The following is a 23,562-nucleotide window of genomic DNA, read 5'->3' as shown; positions in this document are numbered from 1 at the left end:
TTTTCTTCAAATATTAAATGAAACATACAGGCAACCCTTTATTAAAGTCAACAAGTTCTTCGCACATCTCTGAAGGGAACACCCCTGGGTTTCTAGTTGGTACACGCAGGGTTTGATAAATAAATTGAATGAGTTAATGGATGGACGGGTGTGTTCTAGAAGATACATGTTACTTCTTAACCAGCTAATTCAAACCTTGCTTTACGTAATGTTATTTTCCACAAGAACGTGGATTATCCGTAGAATCTGTACTTACCACAGAGCCAGGCATGAGTCCCACTTGACTCCCCAGTCCGGACTTCTCGTCTAAGCCGGCCATCTGAGCTGAAAACGGCTACAAAAGCAATGTTTCGTGTTACTCCCACAGTGGAAGACACAGAGCGAGAAGCTTTTAAACTGACAATTGCACATTTTCTGGGATTCTCATAGAATGACTCTTCAGAGAACCGTTTTGCGCTTTGGCTTTAAAGCGCAGAAGGAGATTTGCGTTCTTTCTCTCTGTGTGTGTTTTCGATTGAACGATGTTCCTCAGAGTATTTCACAGCAAATCTCCTTCAGAGCGACTAGCTCGGGGCCAAGCGCGTCCGGCTCGGTAGACGCAGGCCCCGGCCCGCCCGTCTCACCCAGGTCCGTGTTCACTCTGCGCACCTGACGTCCTTCCACGGCTCAACAAAGCCTGAGACAGGCTTTTAGAACTTTTCTCCTGAAGATCACGGTTTCCATTCCAGGCTGTTTCAGTCGGATGGAATTCTTGTTCCTTATCTCATGACCAGCAAACTTTAACCGTATTCATACAAGTTGACAAAGATTTTATGACCCTTTTAATGACTTTTTGGCTGTTCCAAGAATTGGCAATGTTTTATCTTCTCCCTTTCACCTCACAAAAACTCTGGCAACCCAACGGACCCAAACTGGCCATATGTATGCCAGGAGTTCAACGAAATTTCCAGATTTTAGTGGGAAAATGTGCATATTGTTTAAAAAAAATAAACTGGCAATTCCTTCTGCAATCAGTTGAGAAGCAACGATATAAATTATGATAAAACAAAAATCCTATGTCAGGCTCCGAATGTCCTCTAGTCTCATTATGTCTCTTCTCCTAAACCCTCTGTCTGCCACTACGAATTCAGGGAGGCAAACATAGAAAGACATTTTGTTTTATCTTGTTTCTGGCGAGAAACTGAACTTGGGAGATCATCAGGTAGCATTTTCGGTGTCCACTCGGGGCCGCTGCCGACCATCGATCTTACTGGAAGTGTCGTCCCCCTCCCGGGGAGCGCAGGACCCAGCTCCGGAGCGTTCTGAGTCCAGAGAACAGCAGAAGGAGGAAGATGTTGCTCTTCCCGTTTACAGCGGGGGGGTGTCCGCGGCCCTTCGGACCCACCGAGCGGACGTGGAAGCACAAGGACTGTGGCGTGGCACGTGAGGGAGGCCGTCTGGGGCCGCACGACGGTCCCTGCACATTCCCTGGTCTTCTGGTGGCTGCGGGGCGGCCCCGCACTTGTTCACTTGCTCTCACCGTCAGAGGCCAACGTCCGCACAATGACGACTTGAAGTCACAATAAATCAGAAACTTGGGTGGGGGGATGGGCAAAACAGGCACCTCTGGTCATAAAATCAAAAGTCGCAGGGATGAGAAGTGCGGCAGAGGGGACGGAATCACAACACGGTGACTGTGCTGTGTGGGACAGATGGTGACCACACGCACGGCGCTGGGCACGAGGAAGGCCCAGGACTGTCGATCACTACGTTGTACACTCGGAACTACCGTGACATGGTATGTCAACAGTCCTTCAGTAATGACCATCTTAGAACTTGACAAATGATCTAAACATAACATCGAATAACGCATAGAACTCACCCGGCTCATGCCGTCAGGTCCTGGGTGGGATGGATGTCCCGGAGGCCCTGGGGCACCAGGTTGACCGGGAACACCTGGTTCTCCATCGATTCCCTGAGGACCTCGAGGACCCTGGGAGACAAGCCAGCGCCAGTTAGAACACGTTCCCAAATACGTACTCAGTAGAACGCTAAAAGCACGGACTTCTTGAGGCAGATCAAGTGCTCATTATTTTAAAAAGGAGTGGACGTAATGTACGATTCCAATTCTAGGACATTCTGGAGAAGGTGAAATTATGGAGGCAGTAAAAAGACGAGCATTGGCCAGGGGTTGGGGTGGGAATGGGGAGATGAAAAGGTGAGCACAGAGGAATTTTAGGACGGTGAAAACTCTCTGTCGATACTGTGAGGACGAATTTGTGCGGGCACACATGTGTCCAGACCCATGGAGTATCGCCTCAGGAGCAATTCTAATGTAAACGATGGATTCTGATGGGGGAGGTTGATAATAGGGAAGTGGGGAAGGCTACGGATGCACCAGGACAGAGCCTACATGAGTACTCGCTGTGCCTTTCTTTGCATTTTGATGTGAAATTCAAACTTCTCTACAAAAAATAAAGTCCTGTAAAAAAAAAAAATCCATAGCAATCCGGCCACCTACAGTAATTCCATCAGCTCTGCTGACACTGCTGACTCCAGCACTGGCCACTGCCTCTCCATCAGGGTTTGGTACATTCTGGGTGAACATTTCATTTCTGATGTATTAAATCCCCAGTAATGAGCCTTCTTGGAAAATTATAAAATTGTATTCCATTCACCAGCATTCTAGAATAAACTTCCCTATTTGGTTGTTTTTGTGGTGTTTAACCAGAATTTCTAAATTCACTTGTCTGTTTAGATTACAGTTAACTATATGTGTGCCTACTTAACCTCCTCCCACCCCAAAACATCTGAAAGACCCTTGACTGGGGTTTGTGGGTTTTCCATCTTTCTAATGTTTTAATGTTTTGTATAGTTCTTGGCACATAGTAGACACAATATATGCTTATTATATTTTCACATTTCAATCCTCTTTCTTCAAGTCTGGCCTACTTTATTTTCCTTCCCACCCCCCAAATGTCGACCAGACCAGTGAGAAACAGAGGGAAAGGCACAGTGACCCAGCCAAGCTTAGTTCTCAGAGAAGTGAGCAATGACTTCTCGCTGCCAAATTCCACCCTCCTCCCAACCCACATTCTGAAAGCCGCTTGGTGGACAGCCACGTCCTCAGTTCTGGAAGCGCTCCATCCCCCAACCTCATCATTCCCACAAGTCTTGTGAAGCATTTTCTGACTTTTTAACCCTCAAGAGTCTTAACAGACTTTCAAAAGAAAGAAGGGACCAAAGAACTCAAAAGTCAGTATGATTTTTACAATTAAAAGTAGGGATCGGGGTGCCTGGGTGGCTCGGTGGGTTCAGCTGCTGCCTTCGGCTCAGGTCATGATCTCAGGGTCCTGGGATTGAGTCCCGCGTCGGGCTCTCTGCTCAGCGGGGAGCCTGCTTCCCTCTCTCTCTCTCTCTCTCTGCCTGCCTCTCTGCCTACTTGTGGTCTCTCTTGGTCAAATAAATAAATACATAAATCTTTAAAAAAAAAAAGTAGGGATCAAGAAAAATATGGTGAGTGAATTGGAGTTTATTAGAAGAAGCATCTTCTCATGCCTAAACATGGCTCACAACAAGTAATCAAAATGTGAGCTGGTACCGCAGGAAGAAACAAGCTGAAGTGGGATAGGGGGCAGTTTACATGCTGGCTTTGGGGGGAGTGGCATAATAGCTATTCAGTAATTAATATATTCAAACATTCATATGGATTCACAGAGCTACGTTTACTTCTAGGAACAGTGGAATATAGGTGAACTTGTCTATTCAAATAGAAGTAGATAATCTGAAAAACTCACACTTTAAAGACTAATTTCTCAGAAAATCATTCTCCTCCTTTATCAAGTCAAACACTAACTGCTAAACCACCATCAATTCACCGAACTTTTATTACAGTCGAGAGGTGGGTTTTTGTCGCCCTGTGGGGTTCCTGGGTCACAGGAATGGGAGCAGCACCAGCCAGAAGTTCCTACGGTCAATGGCAGCACCAAAACACCCACCGCCTGGTCTACTCAAGGAGGCTGGTGTGGAAAACCGTGTCTTTTTGAAATGTGAAGTTGCTAACCGATAACCAGATGTTGTAGGACACAAAAAGTGAGCCGCGACATCTCTGCTCCCAGGGGGATTTCTGAAGACAACACCAACTTCATTTGGTGCCCATGAGAGTAGAGAGAAGTTTGGGTAATATTTGTCCTCAAAATTCGCGTCCTTTCTCATCGCTCTGCAATTAACAGTCACGTCTCCAAGTCCACTCTGAGGACAGCTTCTCTGTCGACTCCAGATGCATTCTGCGCCTCCAAGGCATCTCCTCTACATAGACTACATGACTTAATCTTATGCAAATTGAGATTAAAATTAATAAAAATGTATAAAAATTATCCAAAATTAAGTGAACATAACTATAAGTGAAGGTAAGAAAAACAGAGTTTATGAACAGTTTTACGGATAGACACTGAAAACAAAAACTATAATTTGGGAACACATTAAAATACATATTTTCATATTTCCAAGTGAGCTGAATTATATACATTTTATATTGAGGTAAATATCCTATTTGTTTTCATTCCCACCCATCCCCCAGATCCCAGCACGGATCTCAGTCAGCGTCTGCAGTGAGAAGTACTGACAGATGGCCACGAGGTGGCGGCCTTTAAACGTCCACGAACAGAGAAGAGTGTTCATCACACGCACGCACACATACACACGCACTCACACACACAGACACCCACACACACCACACACAGACACACATGCACACACACAGACACATACACAGACACCCACACACACCACACACAGACATGCACACACACGCACACACGTTAGAGTTGGTAGGATTGTAAGATGGCACGTTTCCCATTTTGCGGATGAGGAGACAGACCCACAGGGGCTAAACGTCACGTGTGGTTAGAACTCGCGCGCCACCATCCGTCTGCTGGGGACTACCGGTCTGTCACTGTGAAGTCACCAGGCTAACCTGGTTAAACCCAAGGACACAGGAGACACAGCCCCAGGGTCCTCGGCTGGGAACGGAGGCTTCGTGAGTGTGTCTACAGCAGTGGTTCTCAGTCCTGAACACTTTTGCTGCCTCCCTCAGGGGGACACGGATGACATCAAGAGACATTTCAGTTATCACAAGTGATGGAGGAGGACAGGTGTTGCCATGGGCATCTAGTGGGTAGAAACCTGAAATGCTCCCAACCCTCCCACGACGTGTAGGAATTACGTGGCCCCCAACACCAACATGCTCTGCCTGAGACACCGAGCTTTCCATTGTGGCTTCTGTGCCAACGGAAGCGGAGGGGAAACATACTTAAGGGTGCAGTAGCGCCCCCCATTGTGCCCGCCACAGCCCTAGTCTGGTGATCAGCTTCTCCAGGTCTTGGGACCTGAGGCTAAGTACTCTATCTGCAGGTATGTCGTGACATCATGCCAGGATCTTGCTGTCATGCTGGAACTGGCCATGTTGGAAGCATTTACCCCAGGAAAATCAGCAAAAGTACAGGCACATTTTATTTATTTATTTTGTAATGAGTCAGTTGTTAAACACATACCATCACACCACTGCTTGTTAGGATTAAGAGAGGAACAGATTTCCTGTTTGGGCATCTGTCAAGATTATTAATTCCAAATAAATAGCTACTCCTTTTACACACACACACGCACACACACACACACACACCCCGAGTCCTCACTGATTGTCTCATTGCTAACCGAGATAGGAAGTGGAGCGTATCACACACTACATCAAGTGGAGAAGATGGGGCGAGAGCAGACTCACGGCATCCTAACAAGGAATTCTGAAGGTCCAACCACCGTTTCCATAGTAACCCCCACCTAGACTTGGGACTCCGTGTTATCAGTTATAAGGGCACGAGTACACTGATGCACATCATTTTCCGCACGGTCCCTTACGCTTCACCTAACTGAAATTATCTTCTATCCGCTTCTGTCATTCTAGACCCTGGGCAGACATCTGGAGAGCCACTGACAGTGTTCGGGCTGCCGACACTGGTGAGGCAGCTTAGTAGCACAGCAATAAATTACGAATAAGAGCATGAGGTCATCAGAACACAGCCTTCCTACACACCTGGAGGACCAAGCCCCATCTCCTGGGGGCACTGTCATACCATCCGTAACTCCAGCCCCAGTTTGAAGAAAGTATTGTCATCATGCTCTACTTGGTCAGATAGGTAGAAGCATAAAATAGTATCAAAGTGGCAAGAATTCCTAGCGACATAATCTAAAATACATTTTTCTTTATTTATAAATTCAAGGTTGTTTGTTGCTTCCTTGCAATTCCTTCCTGTCTATTTCTCCCACCTAAATATGGATAAACACATGTTTGGAAGGTGGAAAATCTAGAAAGTTAAATTTAGGAGCTATCATTCAAAGATTGAACAGCACAGTTTTTCTGATGAAAACATATGATGATAGCAGCAACAGAAAAATTAATGCACTCATTTAATGTATGAAAGACATCAGTTTCTAAGGGAAGATCTAAGAAGAAGTGTTCTCCTAGGACTTGGTAATAAGAAAAACACATCTGGCATGTATTCAATAATCTCTTCATGTTTTATCTCAAGGGTATAAAGTTGATCACTTAAATTTAAAGGTGTTCCCTTTGTTCTGGTGATGGATTTGTTGATTTTTTAAAATGATTCCTTTCATGGCTCTGTAACTCTATGCAGTGAAAAAAGGTAGAGGGTTACTTGGGAAATCAATTGATTGTACAACTGAAAGAATATTTCGTCCTCTGATAATTTTTTCCTTTATCCAGTTTGGTTATTCCTGGAGCAACTACCGATCACAGAACTGGGTGTTTTATCTCAACCGTACGTTCTTGGCATTGTTCACTCGTGATTTACAACTTCTGAAAACATGAGGTATTCATGATGTTTCCTTAGGTTCTACTTTTAGTTTGACCTCCTGAAGAAGAAATGCCATTTGTGTTACCTACAAAGGTAATCGGTCATTACTACCACGTGATATTTCCTCTGAATCAGAAAAGACACACAATCACTTCATGACCTGATTTCTGTCCCGTCTGATAGAGCTGAGAGAGAAATAGTGCCACCAACTGTGTGCTGCGCCCAGGGAATGTGGTCTCGATGCGTTTGCTGGGTACAGGGCACAATTCACAAAAAAAGGCGACTGCTGTCAACTTACAGGTTTTCCTTTTGGGCCCCTCTCTCCTCTTGGTCCTTGTGATCCTGGAGGTCCCTAAAACAGAAAATGATGACTATGCCTGCAAAGCACACATACTTCACATGGTTTTGTTTTAAATGTCTGCTTGTCTACGAAAACTGAAAAACAGAAATATCACGCTTCTAACTCATCTTCAGTTGAAGACTCTAGAAAATAAAGCCATGTGCCTATAAAAGCTCTGTGTACACAGAAAGGCTGTTCATGTCAGCCACGAGGGTTAGAGGCCTGTAAAGAATTAAAGAATTAAGTGTATATCATAGCCTCATGGGGCCCAGTGAGCTGAGCATAAATTAGTGACACTAAGTTAAATAAATTAGTGACATAAGTTAGTGACACTAACCCAAAGGAATAATAGGGTTCACCAATTTCAGAATGAAATTATCTTTTACGCATCATTCACTGATGCAAAGGAAACTTAAACATGGTTTTGCATTCTATTGTCTTGTGATGGGTTTAATATTCACAAAGATTTTCAGTGTCTCTAAGAACCTAAGAGTCCCATCGACATTGGAAGAAACTACTTACTGCTGGTCCTGGACGCCCACGTATGCCTGTAACCTAAACGATAAACAAGATAATCTGTAAACAGGGAGTTTCAACAGAGTTTTTAAAAAATCAATAGTCAAACAAGTAAAAATAACGACAAAAATCCCAGCGAATTTTTTTAGAGCAAATGGATGTTGTCAGTTGATACCCATGTCCTCCTTGAGTACGCATTAGGACATTATCTAATTTAAACTGTAATATAGGGCAGGAGTATTTTACACTGCCTGAGAGCAACAGCACTGCAGACGAGAGGCCTGGGTTCAAATCCTAACTAACCCGATCCCTTCCCAGTGATGTGACCTTGGACTTATCCTCTCCGTGCTCTATACTCCTCCTTGTATAAAATGGTGATGATGATTATAAAATTACCTCCCTAGCAGAGCTGTTGTGAAGACAAATAAATATTTCTAAAGCTCTTAAAACAGCCCCTAAGACATAGTAAGTACATATAAGAGTTTTTAAATGAAAGACAACAAATGAATGATTTACTTTTTAGGTAATCTTTATTAAAAACAGGCCAATTTCAAGGCAAAGCAAAACGGCAAACACTGTCCAATAAATCAACATGCGCGTACTTTTTGCGTTGACAGAGTGATGGCAACTCCTCTGAGATCATGAGCCTGGCAGCTGAAGAGTTTTCATCCTACTTAATAATACACTTTTTGATCATGCACAAGTCTAGGTAACTCTTAGGAATTCTTACAAAATATGGAATGTCAATCAGGATACTGACAAGACATGTTTTCAGAAAAGTGGACCATTAAATCCTGCCTTCTGCGTGGATTACATGGCTATTTGTGCTGTAAAAAATATACATCTCAACTACCATTTTACATCCATATATAACGTGCTTAACTTTGTAAAACCCTGATGTCCACTTTCAGTCATGGGACAATAAAAGTCAGGAATATTGTGATAAACAAACATTAAATATTATATTAAAGAATCATCTCTTTTGGTTTGTCTTATACTAAAACTTGATTATAAAATAACTGATTTCCTTTACTATGACAGTATGTATGTAAGCACTAATATGCACTACACTATAAGTTTATCAAAGATACAAGGAAAAAATAAACACATATACTTACAACAGGCACCAATCCTGGTTCTCCTTTTTGTCCCTGTGAAGCAAAAAGATGTTCAGTTATCAAAATATAATAGTTTGTTGAACCCAATCATGTCTTACTAGAATATTCCATATAAACACTGGGAATTTCAATGTAGGAAATGTAAAAAATGGGCGTCTGGGTGACTCAGTCAGCTAAGCATCTGTATTCCGCCCAGGTCATGATCTTGAGGTCCTGGGATCGAGCCCCAGGTCTGGCTCCCTGGTCAGCAGGGGGTCTGCTTTTCCCCCTTTCTCTGTCCCTGCTCCTGCTCTCCCTCTCACTTACACACTCTCTGTCTCAAATAAATAAATAAAATCTTTTTTAAAAAATGTAAAGCAAAAAGGATATCAGAAAAGAAACAGTATTTGCAGTAGTCAACATTATTGATGAAAAAGAAAGACATTTGAAAGACACAAAAATATCAAACAGTGTTTGAAAAGCATAAAGTTATTTCACTTTAGTTTTTATAGTGAATAAACCTAATGTATTGACTAGACCAGGAGATACTTGCCCTGAAATCTCTAAAGTCAAAGCACTATAGGAAAACTGCCCAAAGACTGAAAACTCAAAAGAAAATCCAACATTTGGATATGTCTGAATTTTCACCATACTACATGCCCCCTAGTTTTTAGTGACTACAGATGGCATTTCTAAAACTCTTGCCACCCTTTCTAAAACTCATGGAGGAATCTGAGAAATTACAAGAGATAAATTTGCTTATCCTCAGAAAAAAAGGAAGAAAGGAAGGAAGGGAGGGTGGGAAGGAAGGAAATAATAATATTGGTTAGTCAATTCTCAATATCTGATGAAAATCTGGAAAAAATGTGAATTGAATAGGAAAATAAAAATAACAGAGTAAACAACTATAACTTAAAGGAAGTAACACCAGGCCATTTAATTGGCTTTTCTAATAGATGCAGCAAATATAAGAGATGTGCACGACATTCTTAGAACTTCGGTTTCTTAAAAATTGTATTCTCATAGCACGATTTCAGGTACATAGATCAAATACTATTGAATTGTACCTCAAATTCCTCTATTTTACCATATATTTACTTGTGTTATTTATTTTGGAATTTGCCTCCCAAGAGATGTTGGTCTCCCCAAGGTCGTGATCAAATTTACTTTATATCCTCAGTCTGACACACAGAAATCCTCAATAAATTCTTGAACGTATCGATTTCCACTAACATAGTATGAAATAATGCTTTTTACTGGGCCAGTGCAGACTATGCATACCTTAAGGATTATATCCGAAATGTAGAAAAAGTAATGAATTCTATTTTATTTAATTTCTCTTTTCACATATATTGCTCTTTTATCTGATTATAAAAAATAATGTGGGTTAATAGGGAATTCTGAAAATAGAAGAAACTAAATATCATGCTCAACACTCAGGAGACAACCTCTTTCAACATTCTGGTATTCTCAGTTTTCCGTCACGTACCTGAACTTGGTTCACCTCCTCAGGACCTCAGCATTTGACTCTTTGATTACAGTTTCATTTTTACAATTAAAAATAACACTACGATGAGTATCTTTGTTCATAAACATCTGTGTAGTATCTCAAGTTGATATCTTAAGATGGTCTCTAGAAATTAAAGTTGTGTGTTAATGACCATACAAATATTTCAGGTTCTTGATCTAGATCACCTAAACATACTCCTGAAAGGTACAATTTAATTATATCCTTCCAGTTGTATCTCACATCTGATAAAATTTTGTAAAGTTAAGTTTAAAAATTATTTTATAATCTTCATAGTCTTAATAATGGATTCGATGGCAGAACCAGAACCTGACTACCCCTGCTGATTCAACGCTCAGGTTAGAATTCAGCAGTGGGAAATGGCTCTCCAGAAGCAGGAGGGAGTACTACCTGAGTAAATTCAAGGTAGGATACAAGAGACTAAAAGACACAAGAGAAAGGCTAGAAGAAAGGGATCCCCAAATATGGGCAGCAAAACAGGGCAGGCTTACTTCTGCATTTACAAGTCTCCTAACTTCTACCTGGGGTCTTTCTATTTTTAACATAACCAGAAAGTAATAAAAATTAACCTCTTTAGAGCTGTAAGAGCTTTCCTTGAGATGTTTGAAAGAATTTGAATTGTTTAGAAAGGGTAGAGAAATCTGTGCCCAATATCTAAAGGACCTTATGAGAATAATGCTGAAAATAGTGTTCCTTTCTAGAACAAATCTAGAAAAACAAGTCAAAAGCGAAGAGAAATTACTTCAGCCAAAGAGAGAAAAATGGAATAGTTTGCTAAGAATGGTTGGGAAATCTCCATTTCAAGAGACCAGCAATTAAAATGCAGCCCTTGCTCTTCCTCTGTGTTGAGGAGAATGGAACTCACTGGTATCTTTCTCAGCTAAATTGTGAGGCTTCAGATACCTTATTATGAACTTTCTGTTGTTCCACAATACTTGATATGAGATTAAGTGCTCCATTATTAGATTCTGATAATACATTTTTCTAATGATTCAATAATGATTCTTATTTTGGAAATAAGCCACAAATGTAAGCATTAGTTGCTTTATTAAATATGGGCTTTGAATAAGCTAATTTACATGGAATGATCATTTGTCTAAGGTTTTGCTAAATTTGATTTTCATACCCACTGGTAAACTTAACATTCAAATACTCAGAACTGGGTGAGAATTATAGCTTCATTTTGCTTCTTGCCTGTTACTCACCAGTTAATGCTACATGGACATGCCTCCGCACTTTTACAGGATGGTGTTACCATGGAGACCGTCAGAGTGTTTTTCCCACCATTGCATCATCTGTAACATTGGCCTCATTCAGGGATATGACAAAGGCTCAGTACTTATTTGGGAGTTAACATGAATGAATGAATGAATGAATGATAAGTAAAATTAATATATGAAACAAGGGCAAAATGCATTATTACATTACTCTGCTCTGACAGTTCTGATGGCACCTGATGATCATCGACAGTCATGATGATCAGCACATAACGAGGATGTGGTAAACCGGCAGCTGCTTCGGGTGTGTCCTCCCAGCTACACTGCCTTTGGAAAATTTCAGATTTAATTTCAGATGTAAATTAAATGTGAGCTGGTATTTGTAGATCTGCTCCTTTGACGTATATTCAAATCTAAATGACTTCATTGATACTTATTCCAAATAAGACACTTTATTTCCCTTTTAATTAAAAAGTGCAAATAAAAAGTGCAGGACCTCCCCTTGATAGCATCACTTTCATCGACCATGAATGTATAGCACTGCTTTATCTGAGTATCTGATTTTCACCTTACTGACGTTCCACCACATGTAAAAGTAAAGGCAATTTAAAGTTGGTGGTGATCTGCCTAGTATTTGCTGTGAAACTCAGGATCACTGCCCATTTCGATTCCTGATCCCTGAGTCCATCCCATCTGGACAATACTGAAACAAATGCCACCATTTTCAAATTAACTGGAAAACTGAGACCAGTTTCAAGGGAATGGAACCCTCTCCACTCAGGTGGTTATCCACATCCAGAAGACAAGTGGCTGAAGTGGCCAGTTCTATCCAGGGTCAAGGCTAAATTATACCATTGTCCTCTTGAATGTAAGGATTTTTCTGGAATTAGATTTTAGGCTCCTTGAACTGGGGGAAGGGGAGAGAAGAAAAGGTGATGTGTGTTTGGTAAAGTGTTCAATTACTTCTTTTAAGTGAATATTTACTTTTCCAACAAATAGAAGAGGGGCCACAACCCTACAGTAGGTACGACATCTCCCCCCCCTTCTTCCTTCCTTCCTTCATCCATCCTTCCTTCAATTAAGCAGTTACTCAACTTCTAATATGTGTAAGGTATATACTAAGCATGGTAATAAATACATGTAATTTGTTGTTGTTCTTCTTTTTTTTTTTTTTTTTAAGAGAGGGAGGTGGGGAGGGTCAAAGGAAGAGGGAGAGTCTTAAGCAGGTTCCACACCCAGCATGGAGCCTGACAGGGGGCTCCATCTCATGACCCTGAGGCCCCAACCTGAGCCTAAATTAGGAGTCAGTCACTTAACAGACTGAGCCACCAGACATCTCAATAAATGCAAGTAATTCGAAGGTTAATGTGGCATAGTCTCAATCCCTAAGGGGTTTATAACCTTCTAGAAGAAACATCTATCAACAAAGATTAACAAAGTGAATAAAACAGAGGCAGCCGTAATCTACAAGCAAAGTATCTCATATATTTACATTTGGTAATTTGTGCTTTACAAAAGGCTTTCAAACGCCGTAAGGCACAGTCCCGAGGGGACAGTATTAGATTGAAGAAGATGCTTCACAAAAATGAAACTATGCAAAGCAAAACTTACCTTTCTTCCTCTACCTATAAAAAAAGAAGAAGAAATACATTAAACATGTTGATTTAAGGAGAAACAGCTATTGAGAATCTCTTATTATTTTCAGTAATAGGTTTTGGGGGTGTCAGAATTTAACAGGTTTCCCTACTACCAGTAGGCTTAACTCAAAAGTTGTTTTAGATCAATATTTCCATAACAGGTAAAGTAATACATCCCTTTGGAAAATTCTAACATTACTTAAATATTCCTCACACCATTCATATAATATTTAAAGTTCATTAAGTGATAAAGTTAACTATTAAAATAGTAATGAATTATCTTCAATCAATATTCTATTGTTTTGATCCTTTTTTTGAGTAGGCTTCATTCATATGGCTAAAAAACCAAAATACATTAAAGGTATACAATTATAGAGTAAAAAAATCTCCTTCTATCCTGTCACTTTCCCCTACTGCCCACATTTCAATGCCCCAGAGGAGGCCACTATTAGTGATTTTTCATTACTAGCCCCTCTAACCAAAAATATAATGGGACATTCTATTTTTTAAAGTTGTCATTTGCGTTAGTAGTGTCTTACAGTTTTTTCAGGTAGATCTTGTACATTTCATATTGTTTGTTCTTAGCCATTTTATCCTATCTCTTGCTATTAAAAATGAGGTATTTTTAATTCTCATTATTTATTCTACGGGGTGATTGTTGGTAAATAGTTAAGTCTATTAATTTGTTTGTAATTTTACACTGCATTGTTGTACAAAATTATTCTTTTAGTAGTTTTTTACTCCATTCCCTTTAAGTTTCATAAGAACACAATTATATTTTCTGCAACTAATCATTTTACCTCCTTCCTTCTAATTTCTAAAGCTTACTTTTAATTTTTTTCTTATCTAATTGTTTGTTCAAGTACATTCAATAATATTAAGTTGTAGTGGTGATGGTGGATATCCATGTTCTGTCTCTGAGTTTAGAGAAAATAATTCTAGTACTAAACACTATGAAGCTTTTAAGCTGAGATGTAAATATTTTATCATGTTAATGAAATACCATTTGATACTAAGTTACCAAGAGTAACTTAGTCAAGAGTACTTTTTCACTTTTGCCAAATATCTTTGCTTCGATTACAAGGAAAACCAAATGGTCTTTTTTTCATAGCTCTGTTAAAATAATTATTTTTTTAATGGCAGTATTGATTCTCCCTGTGTTCTTTCCTCTGTCATCTTCATTTCCCTGTGATGGTTTTTGGTTTTTCCTTCTACCTCTTTCCTCATCATTAATTATTTTGTATTTCTAATGTAGGCCTTTCTTAATAAATCACTCCACTAGGTTTTATTTAGTTTATGGCAAATGGTCATGTTTTTTATCAGTTCTGTGGTAATATATTTACCAGTGTGTTCTTTATTTTGTAAATGTAGCTAAACACTCCCACCTTTTTTCTTAGAGTATCTTCGCATCAGTGATGTTACTAGCTGTTTTTATGATTCATTTTGGAACAAAGTGGACTTTCCAAACCCAGCTATTTGCAGAAGGTCACATATTTTGCTGTTTTGGGTTTTTGGTTTTTTGCCACTATTGTCCCAACGTACTTGGCCCCATAGGTTTAATTTTACTTTGTTCCTGGAGCTTCTTAGCAGATTGCATCAGCTTTGGGCAGCCCTTAGGTGTCATATTTTTAATTCTTTGCATTATGTCTTTCTGATACATTGCTAAAAATTGAGTTTAGGTATTTATTCAAGGCACACTGTTACTGTTGAATGATATCCAAGAGGAGAACTGATAAATTAGGGTCTAATATTTCATGAAAAGATGGTTGACTACTTCATTATATTTGTTGTTATTTGCAATGGAATTTTGGGCAGGGGAATAAAGTCTCCACACTATCTTGATACTGATGCATGCCGCGCTAAAACATCCACAACCGTTGAAGCAAATGACCTAAGGGTTTAATATTAATCTTCCCTATTCATTAAAACATATAAATATGAACTTTTTCTCTAATATGTGTCTTTGACATGTCTTTGACACATGTATTCAAATACATAGTCTATATTAAACACAGACATTTGTCTCCAAAAAAGGTTTTCAAAACCAGCAAATGATATCATTCTTTTCTTCAGGAAATCCATCTCCTCCTCTTGTCTTTCTGAGCCATCAGTAAAAGCGTTCTGCACTTATGAGCTGATGTGACAGAAGGTGTTCTGGCATTAAATTAGATCAGAAATAATTATTCCATTCCGAAGAGCAAACTTGGCACCAGAGAAGACAAATGTGTTTTCTAGAACTCCTCTGGGGCATGAATGGACCTCACAGAATACCGACAACTCTCTCGGAGGCATCCAGCATGCACAGGGTAACAAATGGCCATCTGAAGTGACCATAAGAAATTCTCAAACTAGACATAACCACACAAAATTCAGCCCCAAATTCCCCTGGTTTTTAAGAAGACAGGAAATTATCCTCTTCCTCTCAGGAACATTAGATAAGGTGGGTGAGAAAAACCATTAACTCCAAACACAACGAACAGACGAGTGGCTTCATTATTCTCTTGGTTGCTGAATTCTGAGAGCAAAAACCACTGGAACGATGAAGATGAGTCACTGGGCTGTTGTGGGCTGGCCTGAAGCATTCTTACCGAAATTGGTGTTGCCACCTCCAGCTGTGTGTGGGCAGACGGGACAGCATTCTCCGGGGGGAGTTACGGGGTCAGCACATTCAAGTACCTCCTGGCACTGTATCTTGTCACAGAGAATGGCTCCATTGTCACAGACACAGATCTGGCAAGGGGCAGGTTTCCAAATATCTCTGTTTAAGTACATCTGACCATTCTGAGTGCAGGCTATTTCTTCACCGTATCCTTCTAGAATGAGAAGAAAAAGATGCAGGGGGCGGGGAAGGAGGTTAGTAACCTTCTGAAATTTTGGAATTTGGGAAATACTTAAGAAGGTGAATCATCCTGTGGGTCCAAACAATTCTGGGCTGAGCACTAACCTACCCAGGAGGCGAAACACAGATGGTCTCAGTCGCAGGTGTTTACATGCTAAGCAACGTGCAATTCACAGTGAAACGATCGTGATACGTACATCCTCGTAAGACAGGGGAGGGGAAAAGTGATCCAAAGTAGATAGCAGGTAATGTTTCCCAAAAGACTTCATTTGTGAAGGTTTAAATAACCCAAAACAGGAAGATCAGTAAGAAAACATTTTAAAAAATTTGAAAGTGTGAGAAGAATAGTTCAAAAAGGAATATATAATTTCTGTGTTTGGTGAACCCTTACGTGATTTTTCAATCACTAGAAACTTTAGATTAGTAAATCTGGCAACAACAGAAGACAATATGTATTCTTATTCCATGAAGAAAAACTTTTAAAAAAAGTGTATGGGTTTTTAAAAATTAGCTTTAAACATAAGGTAGAAAAGAAAAAACAGTGTCTCGTTTCATGGGATGTGTCTGCTGAACTCCAGGTGCTTACTAAGCCACAAATGACAAGCAAAGCTGACATGGGCAACGCAGTCTTCAGATCAAAGGTCATCAAGGAGAGTCGTGACCACAGCAATATGGTAAGCTATCATATATACCTGCCAAATACTGCTCTACATTTAGATAAAAATGTAATGCCAATTTGGAAAATACATACACACATTTATATATATATAACAATTCTATTATACAATTATTATAAGAGAAATATATTATTACTTCTTTGTGTCTTTTAAGAAATAAAACTATAGTATTTTAAAACACAATACGGATCATACCATCCTTGCTTAGTTCCTGTAGAATCCTCCAAACTACTTAAATTCTGAAGCCCAAAGATCCCCCTTCCCAGTCTCCTTGCACGATCTCTCCTCCTCCCTGCCAGACACACAAAGCTCACTATTGTGGTTTGCTTGTCACCGGCCCCCACAATTCCGGCCGCTCTACGAAAGTGAACCTCCTTTATCCAACCCATTCACCCGTGCACCTAGTCCTTCATTCCATTTTCTACACAAGCTAATTAACCAGTTTCTAAAATGTAAACAGGCAGGAAAAATCACTGCCCTCATTAAACTTATCACAAGTAGTATCAATTTACTCTTTTTATGCGTTTATTCTGTTATCTCCTTCCCTTGCCAGTAAATTCCACGAAGATAAGGACTAGTTTTTCTTGTTCATCATGGCATTTCTAAAGTTTGACTCCACACCTCGCAGGGAGCCAACACTCAACAAGTAGTTGTTCAATGTGCCAGACAGGAGTGTGCCAATGAGTGTAAATTAATTGCAGGGACATTAACTTTGTACAAAGCTAAAACTAAAATAAAAATTAAAAAGGCATTTGTGATAGTTATATAAAAGCATTTATAATTTTTCTTTATTTTTAATCGAAGTGTAGTTGACATACAATATTCTATTTTCAGGTGTACAGTGTAGTGATTCGACAATCCCATACGTTAGAAAATGCTCACCACAGTAAATGTGGTAACCGTCTGTCACTGTACAAAGTCTTACAGTACAAAGAGCTTCTCGTTTGCCGATACACTCAGTGCCGAGCTACAGATAAAAATTTCAGTTCAGGGGAAAGACGTTGACCCCAATATGCATCCCCTAACTCTAGAAAGCTTTTCCTGGGTAACATTCTTCTCACTTCATGGAACACTTTTGCTGCACGTGTCCAGTCCTTGTCCCAGCTCTGCGGCCCGGGGAGCTGCTCCCCACCGCCACACGCGGCTTCCGAGCCGGGCACAGGACGAGCTGGCGCCCGGTTTCTAATCTGCTGGTGCTTCGGCAGAAGTGGTTCATCACAAAACCCGCGGCTGGTGCAACCAGGACTGTCTCTGCGTGTTTTAGGAATCTTAAACCGGGGAGAAAACAGAACTCGTGCCTTAACGTGCTGTAATGCGGGACTGTCTTGAAGTAAATCAAGAAATCTGTGCCTCAAATAGCCGTGTCACTCTTAGATGAAAAATCACTTCAAAACAATGTAAATCCATGATGAACGTTTCTACAAAACGCACCCTGTACAGAAATGGACTTACACCTATCGTCAACTGCACAAGTGAGTGAGGTAAATACTTGAAGAGTAACTTTGTTCATTAAGTTTTATGAATGAGAAAGAAATATTCAGTCACAAACCCTAAATGCCATTGGCTGAAAAAGAGATTCACTGTAATTCAAGCAGCTTGCTTCTCCCTTCCCATACTCCGAGGGGCAAAAGTATTGGACATATTTCCTGAGAGTTAAGAGGGTGCACAGTCCTGAGAGTGTATCTGTTCTGTTTCCAAAAAGTACATATTATCATCGTGAGGCAGACCTCAATAAACAATTAGGGAAGTGGAAATAGAGAACACGAAAAACAAACAAAAACCAAGCTGATGTGAAATAATGCTGTCAATTAAATAACATTAAAATGTGTGAGAGACTCTTCCGGGGTGACTTATCCTGTTTTCTGTGGCTCCTTTGAGGTTGGAATAAAAAGACACATTCTCTCTTCTGTGTCAACTCAGAGAAGGTCGCTTTCTTCCTGAAAGTTTAAGACAGCATGACCTCAACCCAGCGGCAAAGAAGTGAGCCGCTGTAGGACTTTCTTTAAATGACAATGTTAAAAGTTAGTTATAGACCATGAGTCATCACTGGTCCTTTTCCCCGGAGAATTTATAATTAAATTTAAGATGATGTGGAAAGTTAGTTGGAATGCTTTTAAATGGCAAGGAGATGAAAAACCACATTTACTGCTAAACCCTGTCTTCTCCTCCCCCGCACAAGGATCCACACACATCACAGAGGGCACAAAATCTTGGCGAACCCTCATTGTTCATGTCTGAATGAAAGACATGTACAAAGAAACACCAAGTAGAAAATACAGGGTGGCTGGCCCTTCTCGGGTCTGTACATGGTAGTTGTGTGCCTGATGATTAGGTTGGCCCTGCTGTTTTCTCCATAGATGTTTACTTCAATGAGAAGAAAAGTAAAATAGAAAGCAAAATTGTAGACAATTTGCAGTGAAGTTGTCATGACACATTATTTTATAAATGACAATATTATGAAAAAAAAAAAAACAAAAACAGAACTGTTCAGGTGACATTCTGAGAGATTCAATACTGTCCTGATTCCTCTACACAAATCATAAAAATTAACCCAAGCTAACACGAACCTTGATTTAAGGCCTGGAACTTAAATAATGACTGGTTTTAAAGTACGTAGGTAAGCAATTTTTTAAATAAAATCTTAAAGAAACATTCCCAAACTGCAATATTGTGACACTTGTAGTTTGCTGTTGGTGTTTCTTAAATTTTCTTAAAATTGAGGAGGACTGGTAGATGTCTGGTAATACTGCCATTATTCTGTGATCTTCTGAGGTGTTGCAACTTCCAAAAATTTTGTCTTCCAAGCTGCAGGGTTCTTTTACCCTTATCATGTTCCAACACATTGAACCAGTCCATGGTGAAGTCTTCACCACAAATGTCCTGGCACCGATGTCTTAGAGACAAGATGTATTTTATCCCACCACACTGTTATTCCAGAGTAATCCGATTGTCCTGTTTCTCACGTATCTTCACAGACGTGTCTTCTCGTAAAGCTTTTATGTGCTTTTAAATGCAGTTGTAAGAATTCAGTTTTAATCACTAGATGGCAGACCAAATCCACCAGCTTTATTATCACAGATAATTAGAAATTCCATCCCCAGAACTGCTGCTCACTTACTGGCCATAGCCTCGGTCCACATTCCTTTATAGAATCATATCTGTACAAAAAAGCCTGCACAGAAATGGCCATATTGAAACCATTGACCTCCCAGGAAAGATGTGATTCTCTTTGTGTCGTAAATTATTGGGGTTTATTAAAAACTTTGGAAAATACATGAAATAAAATTTCCTGAGCCGACGCTGGTCATTCGCTGGACGTTAAGGGAAGTTCTTCCCGGCGGAAATAATGGCGAGTCCTTACACGTCACACACATTTTAAATCTTCTTTTCAGACCAGTGTCTGTTCCGGTAATTTTCCCCACTGGACTGTCAGTTCCTGCGGAGCCAGAACTGTGCTCCTCTCAGTGACCTGCACAGCCGGGGTCAGATCACCGGACTCGGAAGGACGCCTGTGCGGGTGGACGACTGCGCAGGGGGGAGGGAGGGGCTGGTCGCCGAGGTGCGTACTTAGAAGCTGACCTGCCCCTTCCCTCCGCCTCTGGGGAGGACGAAACTCGGGACTCCTGTGTGGAACGGGAAGGGTCCGTGAGGGTCACGTGCGGGTTCCTGCCGAGTGTGTCCCCCACACCTAGACGTCTGCGCCACCGGGGGGAGGCCCGCGTGCGCGCGACGGCTCCCGCTTCGGACGGATTTCCAGAAAAGCCGCGGCGGCCCTCCCGCCCTCCCCGCCCAGCCTCAGCCGCTGCGGGGTCCCGGAGGTCTGGGCTAACGTTACATGAAGCTCCTGCATTTAAAGTTTCTTCGTTAATCATTAAAGTGTCTCCAGTCTTCGAAGGCCGTCAGGGGCGCGTCCGCTGCCGCCGCGGCCGGTGGGCAGACACGGCGCCCGGGGCGCGGCGGGGCGGCCCCGCGTGTCCCGCGCCGGACCGCACACGCCGCCCGTCCCAGCCGCGGGCTCCGGATCCGAACCGCCCGAGCATCCCCTCCCTCCCTCTGCTCGGCGGCCCTGTCGACCGAAGGGGGCACCCAGAGGTCGGCGCGTTCGAGCGCGTCCTGTCCACGCCCCGATAAACGCCGGCGACGCCACGTCGGGTTTCTCCTTCCTCGTCGGTCCCGCACTTGAAGCGGTAGATGCGCGCGAAGCCGCCGGGACGGCCGCTCCGACGGCGTCTTTCCCGGGGCCGCAAGGCCTGGGACACGGTAAGGGCTGGGGCTGGACCCGGAGCGGCCTCGGGTCGGCATCCTTTGCCGCTCTGCCCACTGTAGGCCTCCACTTTCCAGGCGCAGGACGGCCGCCGAACTGTCTCCGCCGTCGTGCCCCGCCCCCAGGAGGAGGCCGACAGCGGTTATCTGAGCGGGGTCACAGGCCCAGATGACGCAGCACAACCCTATTTTACGTTCTAAAGCAATACAGTAGCAATCACGTTTGGAAAAAATGACCTTAACGTCCAAGAAAGTAAGCGAGGACAGCGCCCCGACAGCGTTCCGGGGGAGGACAGAAGTAAAGGGAAGTCGGACACACGGTGCGCCGCGGTGGGTCGTTCCTCCGCGGGGCCCGCGGACGCGTCTCGTCTCCTGTGCCAGGGCTTCTCGGTCAAGGAGAACTGCTGTTTTCACTTGAGTTAAAATGCAAAAAATAAAAAGGAAAACTTCTCATGTTAGGTACCACTTAAGTTTCTTTCCGTGTGTCGGGAAATCTAAATGCCTGTGGCCAAAACGGGAAACTGAAAGCACACGTTGCGCACACGCGATGGCCGTCTACGGTTTTGTCTGGGAAGGCCGCTCGGCCCGCCACTGCATCTGACGTGCGTTTGCCCCCTGCAGAAGCGTGGCTCAAGCTACTGAGGAGCTGCGCAAGAGCACGGAGAAACGGCAGCCTGCCTCATGCTGAATACGGCAGGAATTTCTGCGCAAACCCCACTGCTTTTCCCAAACGCTGACCCTCGGTGCGCGAGTTCCGTACCTTCGGCGATGCCAAGGCGCCTCCCTAAATGCCTGAACAGGTTTGAATTGCTTTGAAAGAAGTCGGTCTGTTTAATCTCTCCCCAGCAAGACACTCTGGAAGTAAAGAGCAGAACCAAGAACCTGCCTAGCCATTTTTCGGGCAAATGGGTGGTATCGTGGTTTTCCTATGGTCTGGTGATACATGAAGCACGCAGCAAATTCCGAGCCATATACAGTACTGGCTTTCCAGATTTCCATCCTTTCCTTCAAGTCTTAGCTCGTGTTACCTTCCCCACGAAGTCTCTTCTAGCCACCTTCCGAGCACTTTGAAACTTGGCGCGCACAGACACACACCCATGTCACTCTCAGTCCACCAGTACCTGCTCTTTTTTCCTTTTAATATAGTACCTATCACTTTAAAGCCTACTATATTATTATATTTATGTTTATTGTTTGTCTCCCCATGATAGAATAATAGCTTTATAGGGACTGGTGGAATTTATTCTGGCTTGTCCATTGATATACCCCAATATCTTATAATAGTGTCGGGATCATAGTACATTCTCAATAAGTATTTGATGAGTTAATTTGTTGAATATTCAATTGTAAGAATACCAGGGAGAGATCTAGACCATATTGGATATAAAACTATTTTCTCTGATCTTGCACTTATTACATAATTTTTAAAAAAGTCTCATTTTTCACTACTATTTAAATGTGGGCCATACCTACAGGGATTTAAAATACCAGGCATTGTGGGGATATCATGTATTAATGTTATTTATTTCAGGTATTTTGTCCTGAAAAGAACATATACTTTTATTCATTTTTAAAACAAAAAAAAAAAGTTATTTTTATGTATTAAGAGAATATTCAGCATGGGGTACTCAGATCTGAGTAAAGGAGGGTAGCTGTGCTTGGGGTAAACACAACATAAGGTATACAGTTGTTACAATGTAACATTATGTGTCCACTATACTCAAAAACAAAAGATGGGTATACAATTTAATACATTATATGATGAAACATTTTTAGAATGATTTCAACTCTGTATCTTATGATTTCTTTGCCACTAAGTCTTGCTTTCTTTTTTCATATTCCCTGACACAAAAGAAGATTTAGGCCTCTAGAGAAAATCAGGACATCATAGTCAAGTTTATTTCTTCTAATTTCTTCTTTATTGACTTACTTTTTACTCATTGCCCTTGCCATGACCAAACTGAAATTTCTTTTATAATCAGTGAAACATTCCACAGTTCTCAATGGCTCTTTGATTCCATTCATTTTACTATCAAGAATTCTAAAATACCCTGAAGTCTGGAAAGGGGACCTAAAGTGGTTGTCCCTTTCTACACTCTTCCCCTGGGAGTTCACTGCTGGAGGAAGGCCCTACTGCTGTCATCCTGAAGGCACAATTTCTAATGTTCTGCACATGGGTCTCTTTAGGGACTTGAACTAATACCCAGCATTCCCACTTTTGTCCTGATCTACCTAGATTTAATTTGTGTCTATTTTGTGGCTATTACAAAATTAGAAGGTGATTTCACCAAAGAACAGTAATGAAAATGGGTTTTACCCTTCTTTCTGGCATTCCTTACTCAAATCAGTTCTAGAGTAGGTAACAGATTATTTAAAATAAGACTAAAACCACTGTTTCAGAATCTAAATCCATCTCCTCCTGTTCAGCTTCCCTTCTAGAATACACACTCACGATCGTATACTGGCCATCTTATTTGTTGAAGTTCTAAGATCAAGCCCTACAATGCACTGAATCCCATTGCCAGACAAATGCCACAGTAATATTCAGGAGGAGAAATAGAAGCTGTGCCTTTACGGGAAAGTTATGTTAATAATTTTCT

General features: G+C 41.5%; 1 protein-coding gene across 1 annotated transcript in view; it reads right to left on the bottom strand.

Moving 5' to 3' along the window:
• COL5A2 (collagen type V alpha 2 chain) overlaps window positions 1-23,562 on the bottom strand; it is a 134,670-nt gene that overhangs the window by 53,689 nt on the left and 57,419 nt on the right. Inside the window, exons 2-8 of the mRNA XM_032860255.1 lie at window positions 15,772-15,996; window positions 13,158-13,171; window positions 8,823-8,855; window positions 7,711-7,743; window positions 7,147-7,200; window positions 1,862-1,972; window positions 257-334 (exon numbers count right to left, since the gene is read on the bottom strand). Of these exons, the coding sequence (XP_032716146.1) occupies window positions 257-334; window positions 1,862-1,972; window positions 7,147-7,200; window positions 7,711-7,743; window positions 8,823-8,855; window positions 13,158-13,171; window positions 15,772-15,996 (548 nt within the window). The remainder of the gene's footprint in view (window positions 1-256; window positions 335-1,861; window positions 1,973-7,146; window positions 7,201-7,710; window positions 7,744-8,822; window positions 8,856-13,157; window positions 13,172-15,771; window positions 15,997-23,562) is intronic.

Source organism: Lontra canadensis, unplaced genomic scaffold (genome assembly GCF_010015895.1).
Source record: "Lontra canadensis isolate GAN:19392208 unplaced genomic scaffold, GSC_riverotter_1.0 scaffold18, whole genome shotgun sequence".
NCBI classification, from domain to species: Eukaryota; Metazoa; Chordata; class Mammalia; order Carnivora; family Mustelidae; genus Lontra; species Lontra canadensis.
The sequence above is the reverse complement of the archived record's forward strand: the minus strand, read 5'-3'. Positions and strand labels throughout refer to the sequence as shown.